Source organism: Erythrolamprus reginae, chromosome 1 (genome assembly GCF_031021105.1).
Source record: "Erythrolamprus reginae isolate rEryReg1 chromosome 1, rEryReg1.hap1, whole genome shotgun sequence".
Taxonomy (NCBI): Eukaryota; Metazoa; Chordata; class Lepidosauria; order Squamata; family Dipsadidae; genus Erythrolamprus; species Erythrolamprus reginae.
Genome location: NC_091950.1, coordinates 132,550,725 through 132,569,232, shown reverse-complemented (window position 1 = coordinate 132,569,232; position 18,508 = coordinate 132,550,725). Strand labels below are relative to the sequence as shown.

At 37.5% G+C, this 18,508-nt stretch overlaps 1 protein-coding gene across 9 annotated transcripts in view; it reads left to right on the top strand.

Moving 5' to 3' along the window:
* TSPAN4 (tetraspanin 4) overlaps positions 1-18,508 on the top strand; it is a 952,022-nt gene that overhangs the window by 829,763 nt on the left and 103,751 nt on the right. For 8 of the 9 annotated variants that reach the window (XM_070765236.1, XM_070765240.1, XM_070765263.1 and 5 more), the window contains one exon: positions 1,595-1,786. In XM_070765236.1, coding sequence (XP_070621337.1) covers positions 1,595-1,786 — 192 coding nt within the window. Of the gene's footprint in view, positions 1-1,594; positions 1,787-2,638; positions 2,640-18,508 lie in introns of all 9 variants that reach the window. The other variant, XM_070765268.1, reaches the window with a different exon arrangement.

The following is an 18,508-nucleotide window of genomic DNA, read 5'->3' as shown; positions in this document are numbered from 1 at the left end:
TCCAGGGAGAAACAAGGAGCTAATCTACTGGCTCCTTTAAAAAGTCCTATTTACTTTTGTATTTTCTTTGTATGCTACACTTTAAACTAATAAAATTGTTACTATATACTGCTCAAAAAAACCAAAGGGAGCACTCAAATAACACATCCTAGATCTGAATGAATGAAATATTCTCATTGAATACTTTGTTCTGTACAAAGTTGAATGTGCACAACAGCATGTGAAATTGATTGTCAATCAATGCTGCTTCCTAAGTGGACAGTTTGATTTCACAGAAGTTTGATTTACTTGGAGTTATATACTTATATTGTATTGTTTAAGTGTTCCCTTTATTTTTTTGAGCAGTGTATGAAAAGAAGTCCTCAAATGTTGGTTCTGCTTATTCTTGAACTGTTTTCAGTTGGTCATTTCCCCCCAGAATTTTCTATAATTAGTTTTTTTTCCCCTTCCACTATCATTAATCATTTGAATGTTGTCTGGGCTTAGAACCAAAGCCTACTTGTTATTAAGCAGATGGCAGCTTTTGGAATTGTAATATATACCTCCAACTAGTTTCTTGTTGTTCACACTGGCAAAGAAAAAGGGGACTAATGATCTCTCTCCTTTTACTCATGAGTGTTGTATTGGTGGCAGTGTTGGCCATCAGCACATGTCTGTTTTGGCATATCTGCCCTAATTTTTCTTGGCTCTTGAATTCCTCCCTAGTCCAGAGTCCAGGAGTCTTGGCACCCAGAAAGAACCTTTCTAGTTTAAAGCGACATGTTTGCAGAGAAAAGCTATAACTCACTTACAGGGTGGAATGGTTAAAGGCAGTAGAAGCAAGGAGAGACATGCCTACTGATGCTCTTTGGAAGCACGCCTCCTCTTGGAAATGAAATGGGAAAGCTCTGATCCCTGAACACTTTTGAAAAATCACCCTACATATTACAGCTGTAAGCAGGACAGCTGAGAAAGCCTCTGGCAGTTCTCTGCCTGCGGCAATGAGTTTTACAGCTGAGACCGGCTCCGCTTTTCAAATCTCCGAGTTGTCTAAATTATGCCATGTTTTGTTTGTTTGTTTGTTTGTTTTAGTCTCCAGCCACACATGAACTTATTAGGGGGGGGGGTTGGCGGGGGGATTTGCAATGGGTACATTTCCTTTAAGCAAAAACATGACAGCTAGAGCAAAGCTGCTTGGCTGAGGTCCTTGAGCTTTATTTCTAAAATCCTAACTCTGTGGCAGCTCACTTTGTGATGCTGATTTAAATTACTTTAATTTATTCCCGGAGGAGGAGATCAGAGCTTAACCATGTTCCCTGCTCCTTGCTGTTTTATGAAAGGGCTTAGTGAACCAAAAAGTTCCATGATGGTTTATACGATCTGTGCCCCAAGGTGAACGTGCATCAGCAGTTCTATAGGCGTTTCTCCCGACTTAGGGGGCCAATGTAATTTCAATGGAAAGAAATATGCTTATATTCAAAAATAATCATTCTTCTGGATAATGCTGTTCCTACTGCTGCTGATGCTGATGAAAAGCAATAGTGATTCTGATAATGAGAATATCTCTCTTTGCAATATGACTGAGCTTGTTTTTCTTTGTATTTTTGTTTCCTAGCTGGGAGGCTGTGGGATCCTTGGAGTTGGCATATGGCTAGCCGTTACTCAAGGGAACTTCGCTACCCTCTCTTCTTCCTTCCCTTCCCTGTCAGCTGCCAACCTGTTGATCATTACAGGGACTTTTGTGATGATCATTGGCTTTGTGGGATGCATAGGAGCCATCAAAGAAAACAAGTGCCTCCTACTCAGTGTGAGTATTGAACCTGCCTTATCTACTTATATCCTACAGGGGGTGGAAAAACAAATGGAAACACCTTGAAAAATCATCAAAATATCTTTTAATATGGTGTTGGTCCACCTTTTGCGGCAAATACAGCCTCAATTCTCCGAGGTATTGATTCATACAAATTGTGAATTGTTTCCACAGGAATTTTAGCCCATTCTTCAGTTAAAGCACCCTCCAGGTCTTTTAGAGACGATGGTGGTAGGAATCGACTTTTTACTTGAATCTCTAAAGTCGACCATAAATGCTCAATAACGTTGAGGTCTGGTGATTGTGGTGGCCAGATGAGGTGCTGAACTTCATTAGAATGTTCCTCGTGCCATTCTTTAACACTTCTTGCTCTATGGATTGGTGCATTATCATCTTGAAAGATGGCATACCCCTCTGGAAACAGTTCTTGAAACATAGGATGAATTTGGTCAGCCAAAATTCCTAAAAAGTGATGGCTGTTAATTCTTCCATGAAGGTAAATCATTGGCCCGGCGGATTTCCAAGAAATAGCACCCCAAATCATCACTGAACCCCTGCCATGTTTGATGGTTGCCTTGTGATCTCAGAGTGATTCTGCATATGTTAACACCTATGCAGTGATGGCTCTGAGCCAGAACGCTAAATTGCGCTTGCCGCCGTGGCTCGTAAGTTCTTGCGGGAACAGTATGATTTTGCTGCTGTACCTGTGGAGCTAGCAAAATTGTGCATGGAGTCGCAGGTAAAACCTCACTGAAACAGGGGCACAATTTTGCTACCTTTACAGGTACAGCAGCAAAATCGCACTGGTCCTGCAAGAAGTTATGAGCCGCCGTGTCGAGCGCAATTTAGTGTTCTGGTTCGTAGCCCACCGCTGCACCTATGTAATATATTCAACTTCACATAGAGCATATCCCAGCATCTAATACAAGCAGTTTCCCCTCTGGAGTAAGAAAACCTTTATCTAGAATCTTTAACAATGTTTAGCATTAGGGGTTAATTGATTGTGAAAAACGGGGTGCATGTTTGTAAATACTTGAGGCTTCCATCAAGCAAACCAAATGACAATCTAAAAAGCTAGGTGGTTACCTCTTCTGCCAATAGATGAATGCCTTTGAATTTGCTGATGGAATGGTTTTTGCCAGCCAAAGATCCCCAGATCTTCTCAGATAATTGGAGGAAAGAGGGAAAAGTAATCCTATTTGTTATAAGCAGATTTCTATTTGCAAAACTAGCCCTGTTTTTACATTTAGGTACACTCTCCTTTTTAATAACAGAGGTGAGAGACATTTTGAAATTTGTATGATACAGCAATAGATAATTGTTAGTTTTTGATTGTTAGGTTTACATCCTGCCTTTCGTCTAGGAGATCAAAACAGCTCACAACAGGGATCTTCCTTCATTTTATTCCTCCTACACAACAAGTTTATCAAGTTGCTTGAGCTATGACAATAAGATTGGTCCAAAGTTACCTGGTTAATTTCCATAACTGTGGGTGGTCTTGAATTTGATATTTCCAGTCCTAGTCCAATACTAACATAGAAAGTAAAAGATCGAAACAATTGATGTGTGGATAAAGAATAGCATATATTTCTTGCTTTGGAAATTATTTATCAAATTTGGAGATGGGTGGAGAGAGAGAGAGAGAGGAGGAGGAAGGGAGTTGATGCAGAAATTGGATGAATCTAGAAGTTGGAAGGTTGGAGGTCTCCAATCGTCTTTCCCCAAAATTTCTTGATATTCAAATTCTGGCCCTAATGTACCTCTTGCTTCATAGTTAGTCTTTGATAGTTCTTGCAGCTATAATGATCATTCAGGTGAAGCCTCATCTAGCATGCTCTTCTAATGTTAGATAAATGAGAGAGAGAGAGGACTGTCCCACCCTGTACTGCCATTCTGTCCATTAAAAAGTAAAAAGAAATAATTACTGTATTACCATGTCCTAGTCGCAGAGCATTAAGGCATTGGCTAGAAGAGTTCGCCCCAACTTTCAATTCCTCCCCTTCAATTCAGTAGTGATAAAGCCAATAGTCAATATCATGCTCCAAGCAGCACATGTAAAATGACACTGGTACATTACAGTTAGGATTTCCCATCCCATGACCCTAGTAAAGAAACAAAGAATTACCCTTCTTCCTCTTCCATTTTGAGGTCATGGCAAAGAGCAACCAAAAATCAACAAAATTAGCACAGAACCTAGTTACTGGTAAAAGCTGTTTACTTATGTCTTGAAGCAACAACTCCCGACCTCCTATTTACATAGATGCCCCTTTCCCTCAGGATTCTAATAAATTAATTCTGAGGCTGCTGGAAAGATGAAAACAATTTCTCAGCCTTGGTACCCAACCTCCACCCCAATTCTAGGTCTGCCTTTCTTTTAAAACCACTCAAAGTTTCTGTCTGTATGTGATGGAGGAGTTAGGAATACTGTTCTCTGCTAAGCGTGCCTGCTGGCAACAAGAATATATGGACAACAAGGATATTTATTTATTTACCTTTATTTATGTTTATCCCGCCTTTATTACTTTAACTACGGGTAGTAAACATATGTAATACTCCTTCCTCCTCTAATTTTCCCACAACCATCTTATAAGGTCAGTTGGGCTGAGAAAGAGTGATTGGTCCAATGTGATCCAGATGGCTTTTATGCTTAAAGCATGACTAGAACTCACAGTCTCTTGTTTTCTAGGGTAGAAGTTTCATCACTATACCAAACTAACTCTGTGCCACCACCCTCAAGTCCATCTCATGTCCATCTCAATGACCATCTCACCCTCAAGTCCATCTCAATGACCAAGCTCTTTCTAAGTGTGCTTGCTACTTCCTGTTCCCATCATTGGAAGACGGTTCATGTGCAAATTCCCTAAAATATTTACTTGATTGTTTGTTTTATATGCTTCCCATCTCACTCCACAGAGCGACTCTGAGAGGTAGACCATAAGCTATATTTTTTTCAGATGTTACTTCAAGAAAAGGTATTTGTTCATCCCTTTTGACTTCAATCCTTTGACTTGAAGAGCAAATAAAGCATCACTTTTTGTGAATCAGTTTGATATTGTACAAAAAAAAAATCTAACCATGTTAGCAAGTTTCTCTCAATGATGTAAAAGGGGATAAAACATGACCAGTGTCAATCCAATCCAAAGTATTCTTTCTACAAAAATAATTATTTTTGTATCTATAATCCAACATAATGATTATCTTCTGCTTACCAGAAAAAAATGGAAGAAGGAATATCCGATATCAAAAGATCTATGTAGCTTTCAAACTAATATGAGAGACAGACTGAAATGTTAGATTATGATAAAATATTTTTTTTAAAGATATTAACTATCTCCTTAAAAATGAAGAAGACAAAGCAGGCTTTGCTAAGGTTCAATCTTCTATTTTCTGTTACACCTTTGTGATAGTGTGTCCATACTTTAGTGCAGAATTACCCAGCCTATATAAGAAGTGGATTTGTATTTTAATAAATAAATACATTGCTGACAGGATATCAGCATTACTATTTGGGAATAAGCTCCACTGTCCTCATTTATGAACTGGATAAGCATAAGTTCTGATGTATTTGAGATCTTTAAAAAAATTGGCTTGGGGGGGGGAAACAAACACTGAAATCAACTTTTCATCCTAGAGCAGATGCTCACTTTAAATTGTCTCAGTCAGCACAATTTAAAGCATAATCGAAATATGGCACTCCTTAGATTGAACTCTTTCATGTAGAAAAGAAAGCTGTTGTGTTGTTCTCGTATGTTAAGTAAAGAGTACAGTGCTTTGATATATAGGCAGTGTGTACTGTTTTCTTTCACTTCACAATGACATGTTTCCCTCACACAGTGAAAATAATTTTTGGAGATTCCTTAGTCGCACTAGATTGCTTCCTGAAATTCAGTGGGGGTTTTTGTCTCTCTCCCTTCCTTCCTTCCTTCCTTCCTTCCTTCCTTCTTCCTTCTACACATAAATAAACACACACACAAACAAACAAACACACAAGCTAACTAGATTGGCTTGAGTAAATGAAGGAGTAAATCCTTAGTTAGAAGTTACATACATGTGGACAACCCAGTTCCTATGCAGCAGAGATTGGAAATTGTTGCATCTGCTAATCAGATGTTTACTTTAAACTAGAAAATTGAGCTAAATTCTCTCCATAGAGTTATTTCTAATTTGTTTGTTTTAAAATTCAGCAGCCCTTTCAAATGCTTTTGCTAATGTTTGCCTCTAGTTGCATTGGAATCCTGAAATGTTACATTACAGAACTTGAGATTTCTGTTTTCAATTCTCCCCCAAGGTTGGACAGCTCCTTCACTATTGGTTATTATTATTTTTGATTAATCTAGAAGATTGTCTAGGAAGGTTGGAGGCTCCCTTACTTGAATTTCATTAGCACTGTTGGGATTAGAATAGTTTAGACAGTTGAAAGATGGGTTTGCCCAACATATTAAATGAATAGTTTTTCATATAGTTCATGGCCATCTTATTTCACCAAAACACTCTCTTAAAATATAAGTTTGTATTCTATTTCAGATTGATATGTAGTTTCGGTATTCACTCAAGCCTTGCATATCTTTTCCTACATGTGACAAGGCATGCAGTGCTTCCCCACGGGCCTCCATTTGAATTGTTCAAGGAGTGAGACAAATGATATCTCATATACCAGGGGTCTCTAATCTTGGCAACTTTAAGTCTGGAGGACTTCAACTCTCAGAATTCCCCAGCCAACTTTGCTTTGCTAGCTGGGGAATTCTGGGAGTTGAAGTCCTCCAAGCTTAAAGTTGCCAAGGTTGGGGACCCATGACATATACCATTTTTTCATATGAAAATTATGTGAATTGTGTCATTTATCTAGTTTATGGATGGAAACAGCATATGCAGTGCATGCTATTATGATATCATGGTGTACATGATGTCATCAGGTCTTGAGACAGGAACCTTTATACTTTTGTCATCTTCACTGGCAGGACCATACTTGGAAAATGTGTAGAACCATTTCATAATAAACTCTTCAGTTACAAAGATAAATGTATAATACCAATTTTAAAAGCACAAAAAATGAAAAGGGATAAATAGGGGAAAAGGAAATAGAAAGTAAAATAGAAAAGAAATAAGAAATAAGAATATGGTAGAGTCACTTCAAATCAGCCTCAGTTTCAGCCTCATCCAGTAAAATTTGTTCTTGTATAACTGCTTTTAAATTGATTTATAATAGCAGACAATTTTAAAATTAACTTCAGAATCCACGGTTTCCAAATATCCTTTAATTCATTCAAAATTATTTTGCTCCATCTGTATTAGTGAGTTCTTGTTTCTTCATTACAGGTTTCTCTTTTCCTTCTTTTAAGATATTCAGATTCCAAAAATGTATCTCTTTTATCTGAATAACAAATCTATGAGATCGGATAGTCTGAAAATTTTAAGTTTAAACTAGGACTTATTTTAGAACGTCTGTCAGAATTCAACATCTCCTACTTTACATGTCATATAGTTCCTTAGCTAGTGATCATGTTCCATTTATGGTTTATAATTCAGGGAAGTCCCTAGAAATATAGAATTGGAGTAGAGCTTTAAATAGAAACCCACAATTTGAACATCTATAATGTGACTGCTTGACAGACCTAGAACAACAAATGTCTGCCAACTCTTTGACAGACTTAGAATGGAATTTCTGAAGAACAATTTTTTTCCTGGTAATTGGCCATGTCAACGAACTGTTCCTTTGTGCAGCATTTCAAAGTTTGCAGTTCATTTTGGCTTGAACATTTGTTCTTTGGTTTCAGTTTGCTAATAAACAAGGCAAGGCCATGGTGTGATGGTTCACTTGCATCCTGCACAAATAATTATGGACTCAGAGGACGCAGAGACTGGGGGCTTGGTGCTAGAACATAATACACGATTTCAGTTAAAACAGTGAAATCAACTCATATCTACTAGTAGTATAAATTGGCTTTTCATTTTTAAAGAAATGTTCAAGTTTAAGGATTCATTTGAGATTGATGCATGGTAGCAATTTTTCTGAAAAATATTAGTCCTTAATTTCACTGAAAAACTGACACACACCCAAATCCCACAACAATAAGGAAAATGACTAAATAAATATTAAAAAGGAATGAAAGATAAAGCATTCTATTTTTCTCATAAAGTGATGCCTTTTCTTGAGTTAAACCTATCTAGTTTTATTTTTAAACAGCAGCTTCTGGATTTAGATGGGTCTTCCCGGAGACATCAAAGAATTGGGACTTTTGGGTGTAATTAGGTTTTTTTTTCTCAACTGTATTTTTGCTCTTGAAGGTTAGACATACATATGGTAAAGATTGTTAAAAAAACAAAGACCAGATTCTATGAGAAATTATAGAGATCTTATGGTATTACATCTTAGCACTTCTCATTTGTCTAAGTTTCCTGCTCCTTATTTTTCACGGTCAAATAAACTAAGAGACTTTCCCCCCCCTTCTTCTCAATAGTTTTAAATAGTAAAGGGGGTTATTGTTGGAGAGTCAGGTAAGGAAATGTAAAAGTCAAATATTCAAATGGGCATTATTTTCTTATTCACCTCCCCTTCACTTTCTCTACCTTTGAGCTAGGATTTGCAGAGCAATTCTGATTGTGTTACATGCCAGAATCTAACAAAACAGAGCCAGTTGGAAGTTGACATCCTGTGCTGTATATATTAAATCCAATTTTTGCTGTCTTGGAGGAGATGGTTGGAGTATTGTAGATGTGAAATCCTCGGGCAAATTTAGAAGTTATTAAATATTATTTTTAGAAGGATACTCACTGCCCCTTGTGATTGCTCTGGTTATTAAAAATATTTCCATGCAATAAGATCTTGTTCATTCATAATATTGAATGTTGTGTTTTATATATGAATATATTGCATATATTCTGATTAAAGTCTGAGTGTCATGGCATATACATTTAATGAGTGAGTGAGTGAGTGAGTGAGTGAGTGAGTGAGTGAGTGAATGAATGAATGTATGAATGAATGAATGATAATGCTGATTGCCATAATTAATAGTATTTTTACTGGCATTTTTCCCCAGCCAAGAAATTGCTTACTCAGGCAATGAGACACATTGTTCCAGAGCTACCAGATTCTTGTTCTGTATTTTTCAGTTCAGGATTTTAACAGTCTTCAGCAGGAAGAGGGATTCATTCAGATGGTTCATATCCTGACCTCTACATATTTTTACGTCATTATATTTTGCCTTGGTGTAAGTGTTGCAGAAATTCAACATGCAAATGTCTCATTATCTCTGCCAATGTTCCATTACATTCAGGGATAGGATCAATACAACCATCTAGGAATATCCAAATTGTCTTCTTTACTTTAGAGACCTGCCACTTTCATTTGCTTGAATAGAATATTAGACTTTACATAGCAAAAGTGAGCAGAATTTGGCTCCATTTTGAGATGGACTAGCAGAAGCTTTTATGGGTGAAATAAATAGCTTAAGAAAAGTTTTCGTTTATCCTTTCTGGGAATAAACTTTGTGGGTACATACAAGTTATTGCTGGAAGGCATATGGTCCGGTACCAATCTTCACATGCCTTGAAGTCCTAAAACTCCTCAGAAAATTCATTCCAAAAATGCTTAACATGCTGACTGCATACTGACTGCAATCTTGACCAGAATTACAGTATTGGCACTCCATTGATGTGTGTGTGTGTGAATGTGCACATGTGTGTGTGTATATGTGCAAAAATATGTATGTGTGATCAATAATTTGTGTTTTCTGTAGGGTATGTTCTTTCTGCAGTAACTATTGTCATGTATTATTACTACTTTTATCACTCTATTAGCATTTTCTTTAAAAATCTCTCATTGCTAATTAGTCAGTCACTCCTTAGTCAGTAATCATACCATATTACTATCGTTATTAGTAAATTGACCCAGACAATACACCGTTCACTAAGCACCGTATTTTATGGAGTAATAAGACACATGGAATTATAAGATGCACCTCAGTTTTTTGAGAGAAAAATAGGGGATCTGCCTACCAGATAGTCACATGGCTAGCGTCCTTAGTCTGATCAGCTTCAGCACATTATTTTATCCCCTGACTAGGGCTTAAAAAAACTTTTTGGGAGAGAGTAACAATGAAAGAGCTTTCAAGCCGATAAGAGCTGGGAACATCATTAGCACCTGGTTAGGGCTGGAAAGAAACATTTGGAGCAAATAGAGTAATGAAAAAGAGCCTGCAAAGACAGGGCTTGGAAAACATTCTTTTAAGAGTAACAATGAAAGAACCTGCAAGGTAAGAGCTGGGAACATCATTAGCACCTGGTTAGGGCTGGAAAGAAACATTTGGAGCAAATAGAGTAATGAAAAAGAGCCTGCAAAGACAGGGCTTGGAAAACATTATTTTAAGAGTAACAATGAAAGAACCTGCAAGGTAAGAGCTGGGAACATCATTAGCACCTGGTTAGGGCTGGAAAGAAACATTTGGAGCAAATAGAGTAATGAAAAAGAGCCTGCAAAGACAGGGCTTGGAAAACATTATTTTAAGAGTAACAATGAAAGAACCTGCAAGGTAAGAGCTGGGAACATCGTTAGCACCTGGTTAGGGCTGGAAAGAAACATTTGGAGCAAATAGAGTAATGAAAAAGAGCCTGCAAAGACAGGGCTTGGAAAACATTCTTTTAAGAGTAACAATGAAAGAACCTGCAAGGTAAGAGCTGGGAACATCATTAGCACCTGGTTAGGGCTGGAAAGAAACATTTGGAGCAAATAGAGTAATGAAAAAGAGCCTGCAAAGACAGGGCTTGGAAAACATTCTTTTAAGAGTAACAATGAAAGAACCTGCAAGGTAAGAGCTGGGAACATTGTTAGCACCTAGTTAGGGCTGGGGGAAAAAGCTTTGAAAAAATCTACATTCAGAGTATGAGACACACACAAATTTTCAGCCTCTTTTAGGGAGGAATAAAGTGTGTCTTAGACCCCCAAATATACGGTATGTATGTCAAAGTAAAAACTATAAATAAAATTATAATTCTTTTAAAAAAAAAAAAAAACCCAAAAACCTCTCATTGCTAATTAGTCAGTGACTCTTCTTTTATTTTAGTCATTGCCCAGCAAGATATGTGGAAAACATAGAAACAAAATATCTTTATACAATTAAAATATCTTTAAAAGCTTAAAAGACAAATACATTGTAACCCGGCCTCAAAATAACATAAAACAGCTCCCTCAGGAGCAAAGGTTTGGGGCATTTTGAACATTTTTCATTGAAATAAAAACTTAATACCTTTTATTTCCAGAGCAATATCTAGCTGAGTGTGCTAGGTATTGCGTGTTTGTTCCTTGACCTCCTTTAATTCTTTTTTAAAAATCCCAACCTCAGAATTTGAGATGGGCCAAAAATGTACGGTTGGTGTTATGTCTAATTCACCAGCTCATGCATAGCGAGCAGATGTTATAACAGTTGTCTACTCAAGTTTTGTGTCCTGGGAAATGGGATCCTAAGGGAGGTGAATGCTAAAATCAAATTCCTCTTTAAAAGAAAGAAAGCCTTTCATCCCCTGTTCAATTGTCTTTCCTTTCTCTCACTTATCATATATATTTTCTTTCTTTCATATATCCTCTCCTCTAAGTTCACTTTACCCTTATATATATTACTACATGTCTATTTTTCTTCCTATGTATTTGTGTATTGGACAAATGAATAAATAAATAAAAAATAAAATAAAGGATATTTTGTTGTTCTGTGCCTATGATTATCTAGATAAAGCTGGGATGATCCTGCTCAGATTGTGACAGAGTTCTCTAGCTTTGGTATTCTGTGACATTTTATTGATTAGTGTCTATTTTCTTCCAAAAGTCATACAATTGTGAAAATGCCATAAAATACCAATTAAATCAGCTTTTTGACATACTGTACAGTCAAGGCACCATTCTTTTTCTCATTCTACTAGCTCGACTAATGCTACCAAATGATTCATGTTAGAGGCCCAGGTGAAGAAAGGGCTGAATTTATTCTCTGAAAACACACAACTTGATTTATGTGGTGTTTGCATTTTACAAACTCCTTTTTTTATTTCCTTTTGCCTTGGGAAAACTAGTAATAAATAATATAAACCAGGTAACACAGAGATATTTGGTGTCCTGTTACACATTCCTAGCATGCTGTATATCCCACATTTGGAGCACTTGTTTGACAATTTCTTAGCAGTGTTCTAATCCTACAACATCAACCCAGGTTTGCTTGGTGCACCAGTTGCGGCCCTACTTGGACAGGGAGTCATTGCTCACAGTCACTCATGCTCTCATCACCTTGAGGTTCGATTACTGCAACACTCTCTACATGAGGCTACCTTTGAAAAGTGTTCGGAAACTTCAGATCGTGCAGAACACGGCCGCAAGAGCTATCGTGGGGCTTCCCAGATTCGCCCACGTTTCTACAACACTCCATGGTCTGCACTGGCTGCCGATCAGTTTCCAGTCACAATTCAAAGTGTTGGTAATGACCTTTAAAGCCCTACATGGAAGTGGACCAGAATACCTCGGGAACCACCTTCTATCGCACGAATCCCAGTGGCCGATAAGGTCCCACAGACTTGGCCTTCTCCGGGTCCCGTCGACCAAACAATGTCATTTGGCGGGCCCCAGGGGAAGAGCCTTCTCTGTGGCGGCCCCAGCCCTCTGGAATCAACTCCCCCCGGAGATTAGAACGGCCCCCACCCTCCTTGTCTTTCGCAAATTACTCAAGACCCACCTATATCGCCAGGCATGGGGGAATTGAAACACTTCCCCAAGGCTTTTATATTTTATGTATTGGTATGTATGTGTCGCATGGTTTTTAATTACTGGGGTTTTAAATATCTTTTTTTTTAACATTAGATTTGTTGCAATGTTATATTGTTTTTTATTATGTTGTGAGCCGCCCCGAGTCTTCGGAGAGGGGCGGCATACAAATCTAATTAAATAAATAAATAAACCCTGGCAAATGTTCGTATCGTTCCTACTGAATATCCAGATATTAACCTGACTGGATTATATTACTGGTAGTCCATGACGTACAACTACAATCGCACCCAAAAATTCTATTGCTAAGTGAGATAGTTGTTACGTGAATTTTGCCCTTTCTTGCCATCGTTGTTAAGTGAATCACTGCAGTTGTTAACTTAATAACGTGGTTATTAATTGAACCTAGTTTCCCCATTGACTTTGCTTGTCAGAAGGTCGCAAAAGTTGATCACATGGCCCTGAGCTCCTGCAACCGTCATAAATATGAGGCATATTGCCAAGTGTCCAAATTTTGATCATATGACCATGGAGATGCCACAACAATTGTAATTGTTAAAAATGGTCATAAGTCCTTTTTTTCAGTGCAATTTTCACTTCAAATGGCCACTACAGTTGTAAGTCAAGGATTACCCATATTTTAAATAAAAATCTTGAAGTAATGCCAGAGATTAGAACAAAATGTATATAATTGCATAATTTAGGCTAGTACCGTAAATTATACTTGGCAGAATGTCTAGTCCAGTGCTGTGCATGTTAATTCTTAAGACTTCAATGGCTCTTGCTTCCATGGAAATTTTGTGAGAGTTTAAGTCCTCAGAGATCTTGTTATAGGATAAAGAGAAAGGTAGATTTGTTAGGTAGTTAGGTATCTTTACAAGCCATCTCTGTACAAAAAGGACAATTTTCATTAGTATCAGGATGAAACAGAACTGTTGGCATTAATATTTAACATAGGCAACACATTTTTAAACTGATCTTCAGGGAAAGGAAACAAGAGTTGAGGATATCTGAATGGAAAAGACTCATTCTTAGAAGATGCAAGTGAAAACATCTCTGTCCTAAAGAGAATTCTGTAGAAAATTGTGATGTGGAAATGATTAAAAAACCTCAAAGAATACAGTTTTTTTGTGGATACAAATTCTGTAGAGAAAGACACAATACCCCATAGGTCAAAGAGAGCATACTGAAACTATTGAAGGAAATAGAACTTTAGAAATAATCATTTAAGATTTATTTATTTTATTTATTTTGTCAAGTATGTATATGGTAATATACATAAATATAACTGTCAGGTTCCAGGAAGACGTTGGAAGAAAAAGCTTGAACACAAGCAACTGCACCTGAAGTCTTTTAATTCTCCAACTCCTGGCACTTACCAATCATCATTACATGAATGAGAACTTTGTCAGTAGAAATTACCTGATACCCCCTATTTAACATGTAGCGCACCCCACCCCACAACCCCACTCTCTCCCGGCATTTCTTGCTTAGGATTGCATAGTTGCATGGCGCTTTGCGAATGTGCCCGATGACTCCCACTAGCCAGCTAGTGAAATGTCAACCAAAGAAGTTTTAACTTTAATAATAACTTTAATCACCCTCTGTTAGATGAGGAAAATATATGTTCTTGATATGACTGAAACACAATATTTACATCCTCTACATGAATGTGCCTTGGAACTCCTAGTTAAGGAGTTTTCTGTCTAAACCTCTCAAAAGCCATTTTGAAAGGAAAAGATTAAATGATAGGAGATAAAACACTAACAATGGGCAATTCAATTCAATTCAATTTATTAGATTTGTATGCTGCCCCTCTCCGAAGACCCGGGGCGGCTCACAACAGTAATAAAAACAGTATAACAATGGAACAAATCTAATAATAAAATATATAAAAACCTCAACAATTAAAAACCATACAGCACATACACATCAAACATGAAATATAATAAGCCTGAGGGAGATGTCTTAGTTCCCCCATGCCTGGCGATATAGGTGGGTCTTAAGTAACTTGTGAAAGACAAGGAGGGTGGGGGGGCGTTCTAATCTCCAGGGGAAGTTGATTCCAGAGTGTCAGGGCTCTTCCCCTGCGGCCCGCCAAACAACATTGTTTAGTCGACAGGACCCGGAGAAGGCCAACTCTGTGGGACCTTATCAGCCGCTGGGATTCATGCGGTAGAAGGCGGTTCGGGAGGTATTCTGATCCAATGCCATGTAGGGCTTTAAAGGTCATTACCAACACTTTGAATTGTGACTGGAAACTGATCAGCAGCCAGTGCAGGCCACGGAGTGTTGTAGAAACGTGGGCAAATCTAGGGAGCCCCACGAGTGCTCTCGCGGCCACATTCTGCATGATCTGAAGTTTCTGAACACTTTTCAAAGGTAGCTCCATGTAGAGAGCATTGCAGTAATCGAACCTCGAGGTGATAAGGGCATGAACGACTGTGAGCAATGACCCCCTGTCCAAATAGGTATAGGCATTGGCAGACATTCTGGATGTCAGGGCTTTCAATTTCTGAATATGTTTTTGAGAGAAATAGTTTGGTGATGGGAAGCTAATAGATTATGGCAATGGAAAAATAGAATAAAAATCTTTGGATAAAAAAGATTATGGCTGCATACAGAGGAGCAATCAAATTCAAATTGAGAAAGAAGAGAATAAATGCACTGAGATAGAATAATGGTCCTCAACCTTTCCGGCTATATATTATCATTATCATCTAAGTATATTTACAATCAGTATGTTAACAAAAATTAAATAAACATTCCCAATAGAAAAAGCAGTAAAGTTTAAGATTTGGAAATTTAACTTGATTCTAAGAACACTATCCCCCCTCCTTTTCCCCCCTCCTTATTTCTAAAATGCATGTAAGTCTTTTGAAAAATAAGTAACCTAGTAAATTTCATCCTCAGCAACCTCGTTCAGATACCATCTTAGCTACCAGAAACGTCTAAGGTGAAATATATATCACTGCAAAGTAAGATTAATCATCTTTGTGAGGTTCTGTGTAAATGCTTTGCATTAGGATTGTGTTGTCTCGGGTCATAAATCGTTCTATTGGTTGCCTACAATCCCCAGGCACCATAGCAAAGCTCATTTTTATTCTCTATATTTTTAGCATTTCAGCTAGAAGCTTACTTAACTGTGCTATTCCATGTGCTGTACAAACCTGATTTTTCTTGTATTCCTTCCATTTAATCATAGAAACTGGTATATAATTTGGCTGGGTTATTGGGATTGTGTACTTAGGTCAGATAAAACTGAAATAGTGAACTTTCTAAATCTGGTTGTCAGAAAATAACTCAGAGAAGTAGCTGCATTTGTAGTTTGGGTCTGAATTATTTAATATGTATTATACTGGTGTATGCCAAGCTGGACTATTAATTCATGAATGGGGTAGCACAAGTATTTCTCATCCTTTCTACTTGAGCTCCTTTAAAGTGGAAATGAGCAAAGTTACAAGCTTAGAATCCTATCCAGTCAATATATTATTTCATTTTTTGAATATATAAAAGGAAAAAAATTAAGGAAATATATGTTTTCCAAACTTCATTCCCAAGTTATTCGATTTCTCACCCCCGAATAAAATTAATATTATGGCTGCCTTGAGTAATGTAACCTTGGAGTCAGCCTAGATTTGACTATTAGATCCATTTGTAATATGTTTTCAAGTCCTATCACTGGTAACATCTGATGGAAAAAATAATCTCCTGTGTTGTGCATAGATTGTAAGTATAATGGATTTGAAAAAAGTATTTGATGCATGAAAAGTCAATTATATATCAGCTTTCAGTCTACGATGACATAATATATCAGTGCTTTCCATCTTCTGAAATTATTTGCTATCTAATTTGGAGATTGTCAGTTTGAATCTGTTTGGCAGGATCAGTTAGATACAAACACTGTGCTCAGCATCTGAAAACTGGGATCAAAGACTTTCAGAAGCTGGTAGGGTTGTTATCAACTATACCAAATTAAAAATAACATGGCTACCCACATTTGTAGCTATTGGAGTTGCAGTCTCCTTGTCCTACTCCTTGATCTAGTAAGTAGAAAAAGCTCAGCCATAAATTATACATTACACATAATCAAAACTATAATACAGAAAGTAAAATAAAATCCTTAAATAACTAAATGAAATGCATAATTGACACAAGAATACCTGTAGCTGTATCACCCATGATAATTATCTTCTCCACCCCCTGAAGACCAATAGTTACAAGCGGAACTTAGCACAGCTTCTGTAGATAGATGTGGTGGTGGTGGGGGGAGATAATGTTCTCATGTGACCTATCAAAGCAATTGGATCATAGAGAAATGATTACACCTATGTGCCAATTTAAATTCAATTGGGTGATGCATTGCTCGTAGCCGGAGAAAAATATTCTGCTCATTAAACCTAGTAGAATAGAAGATAAACTTTAATTTAAGCCTCTTGATAATAATCAGTGGACAAGATCACAATTGGAGTACCGGCAAGTCAGATTGTTTGACCTTTATTATGGAAAAGATGCTGGTTGAAAGATTGGGCTTTCATTCATGAAATTATTTTTTTTAGCCATTGAAATTTTACAGGATTGAAATTGGGAGTTAACCTATCCCATCCCATTCCATTCCTTTTTCAACACAAAAGCATACATATAACATCATATACCTTAAGTACAGCTTAATAGACGTATAAAATTCTTATATCATTATTTTTGGTATATCTTAGCTAATTCTTGCTGCCTCCTTTATCTAAGTTCATCATCCAGATGATCATAACATCTTCCAAGTAAATTACCGCTAATATTTATATGAACGTTTATTTATAATGCCCTTTTAACAAAGGGCATAACAGCATGTTAGCAATAGCACTTTTTAACAGAGCTAGCATATTGCCCGCACAATCCAGGTCCTCATTTTACCCACCTCGGAAGAATGGAAGGCTGAGTTAACCTTGAGCTGGTGATGAGATTTGAACCGCTGATCTGCAGATCTATCAGTCAGCTTTAGTGACCTGCAGTACTGCACTCTATCCACTGCGTCATCTTGGCTCATTTTGCTTCAAAATGCTAACTACTCTATGTTGTGGTTGGCTTTGGCCCAGCTCCTGCCCCAAGGAATGTGGAGGTGGATGCAGGGGAAACATCAACATGTCATAGGCCTGTTTTATTGCCGACAGAGGCAGGTAGTGAAGTTTCCTTGGAAGAAGAAGAGGGTGGAGGTGACTTGGAAGAGGAGAGTTTGGCAGACAGCCTAGGAGGAGATCAATCATCCTTATCATCCCTGGATTCTGAACAAGAATGTATGACACATCCACGCATGCGTAGAGTGATGCATAGGAGACAACAACTGAAGGATTATTACAGGAGATAAATGAGGCCACCTGTGGTTGGGTGGGGCTGCTGTAATTAGTGCTACAGATAAAAGAGCAGCCTGCTGTTTTAGCCTCATGGCAGTTTATCTGATTCATAGTTTCGTCAAGATCGTGGTTTTTGCTGTTCAAGATTGTATGTGGACTTTCTGGACTTTAGAATTGGACTCAATTTCCCAGTTATTGGGTGAGCATTTGGACTGCATTTAACCTGTGCCTTTTGTATACCAGAAAATCCCCTTGACATTTAAAAAGGGAGCTGTTTCTGTTTTTCTGGATTTTCTGGATAAAGACATTTGGGTTTTCCTTCTATCGTGTGGTGTGTGTCTTTCTGGACTAATTACCCTGTAATTACGGGCAATTGAGACACACCGGCAGAACACTCTAACTACTTAAATCTCAGCCATAATGCTTCATACCATCTTTGTTTTCTTATTCATCACTCTCCTTTCTTTTCTTCCCCCCTCACCTCTTCTCCTAACTAAAAACCCTTATCCCCTAAATGTTCCATATTTACCTGTATTTACTTTAATACTTCAAATTATGATTTTTAAAAATATTACTTCAAATTAATCAATAATATGGGAGAGAATAAAATAATTCCAATTTAAATTACAAGGTTTC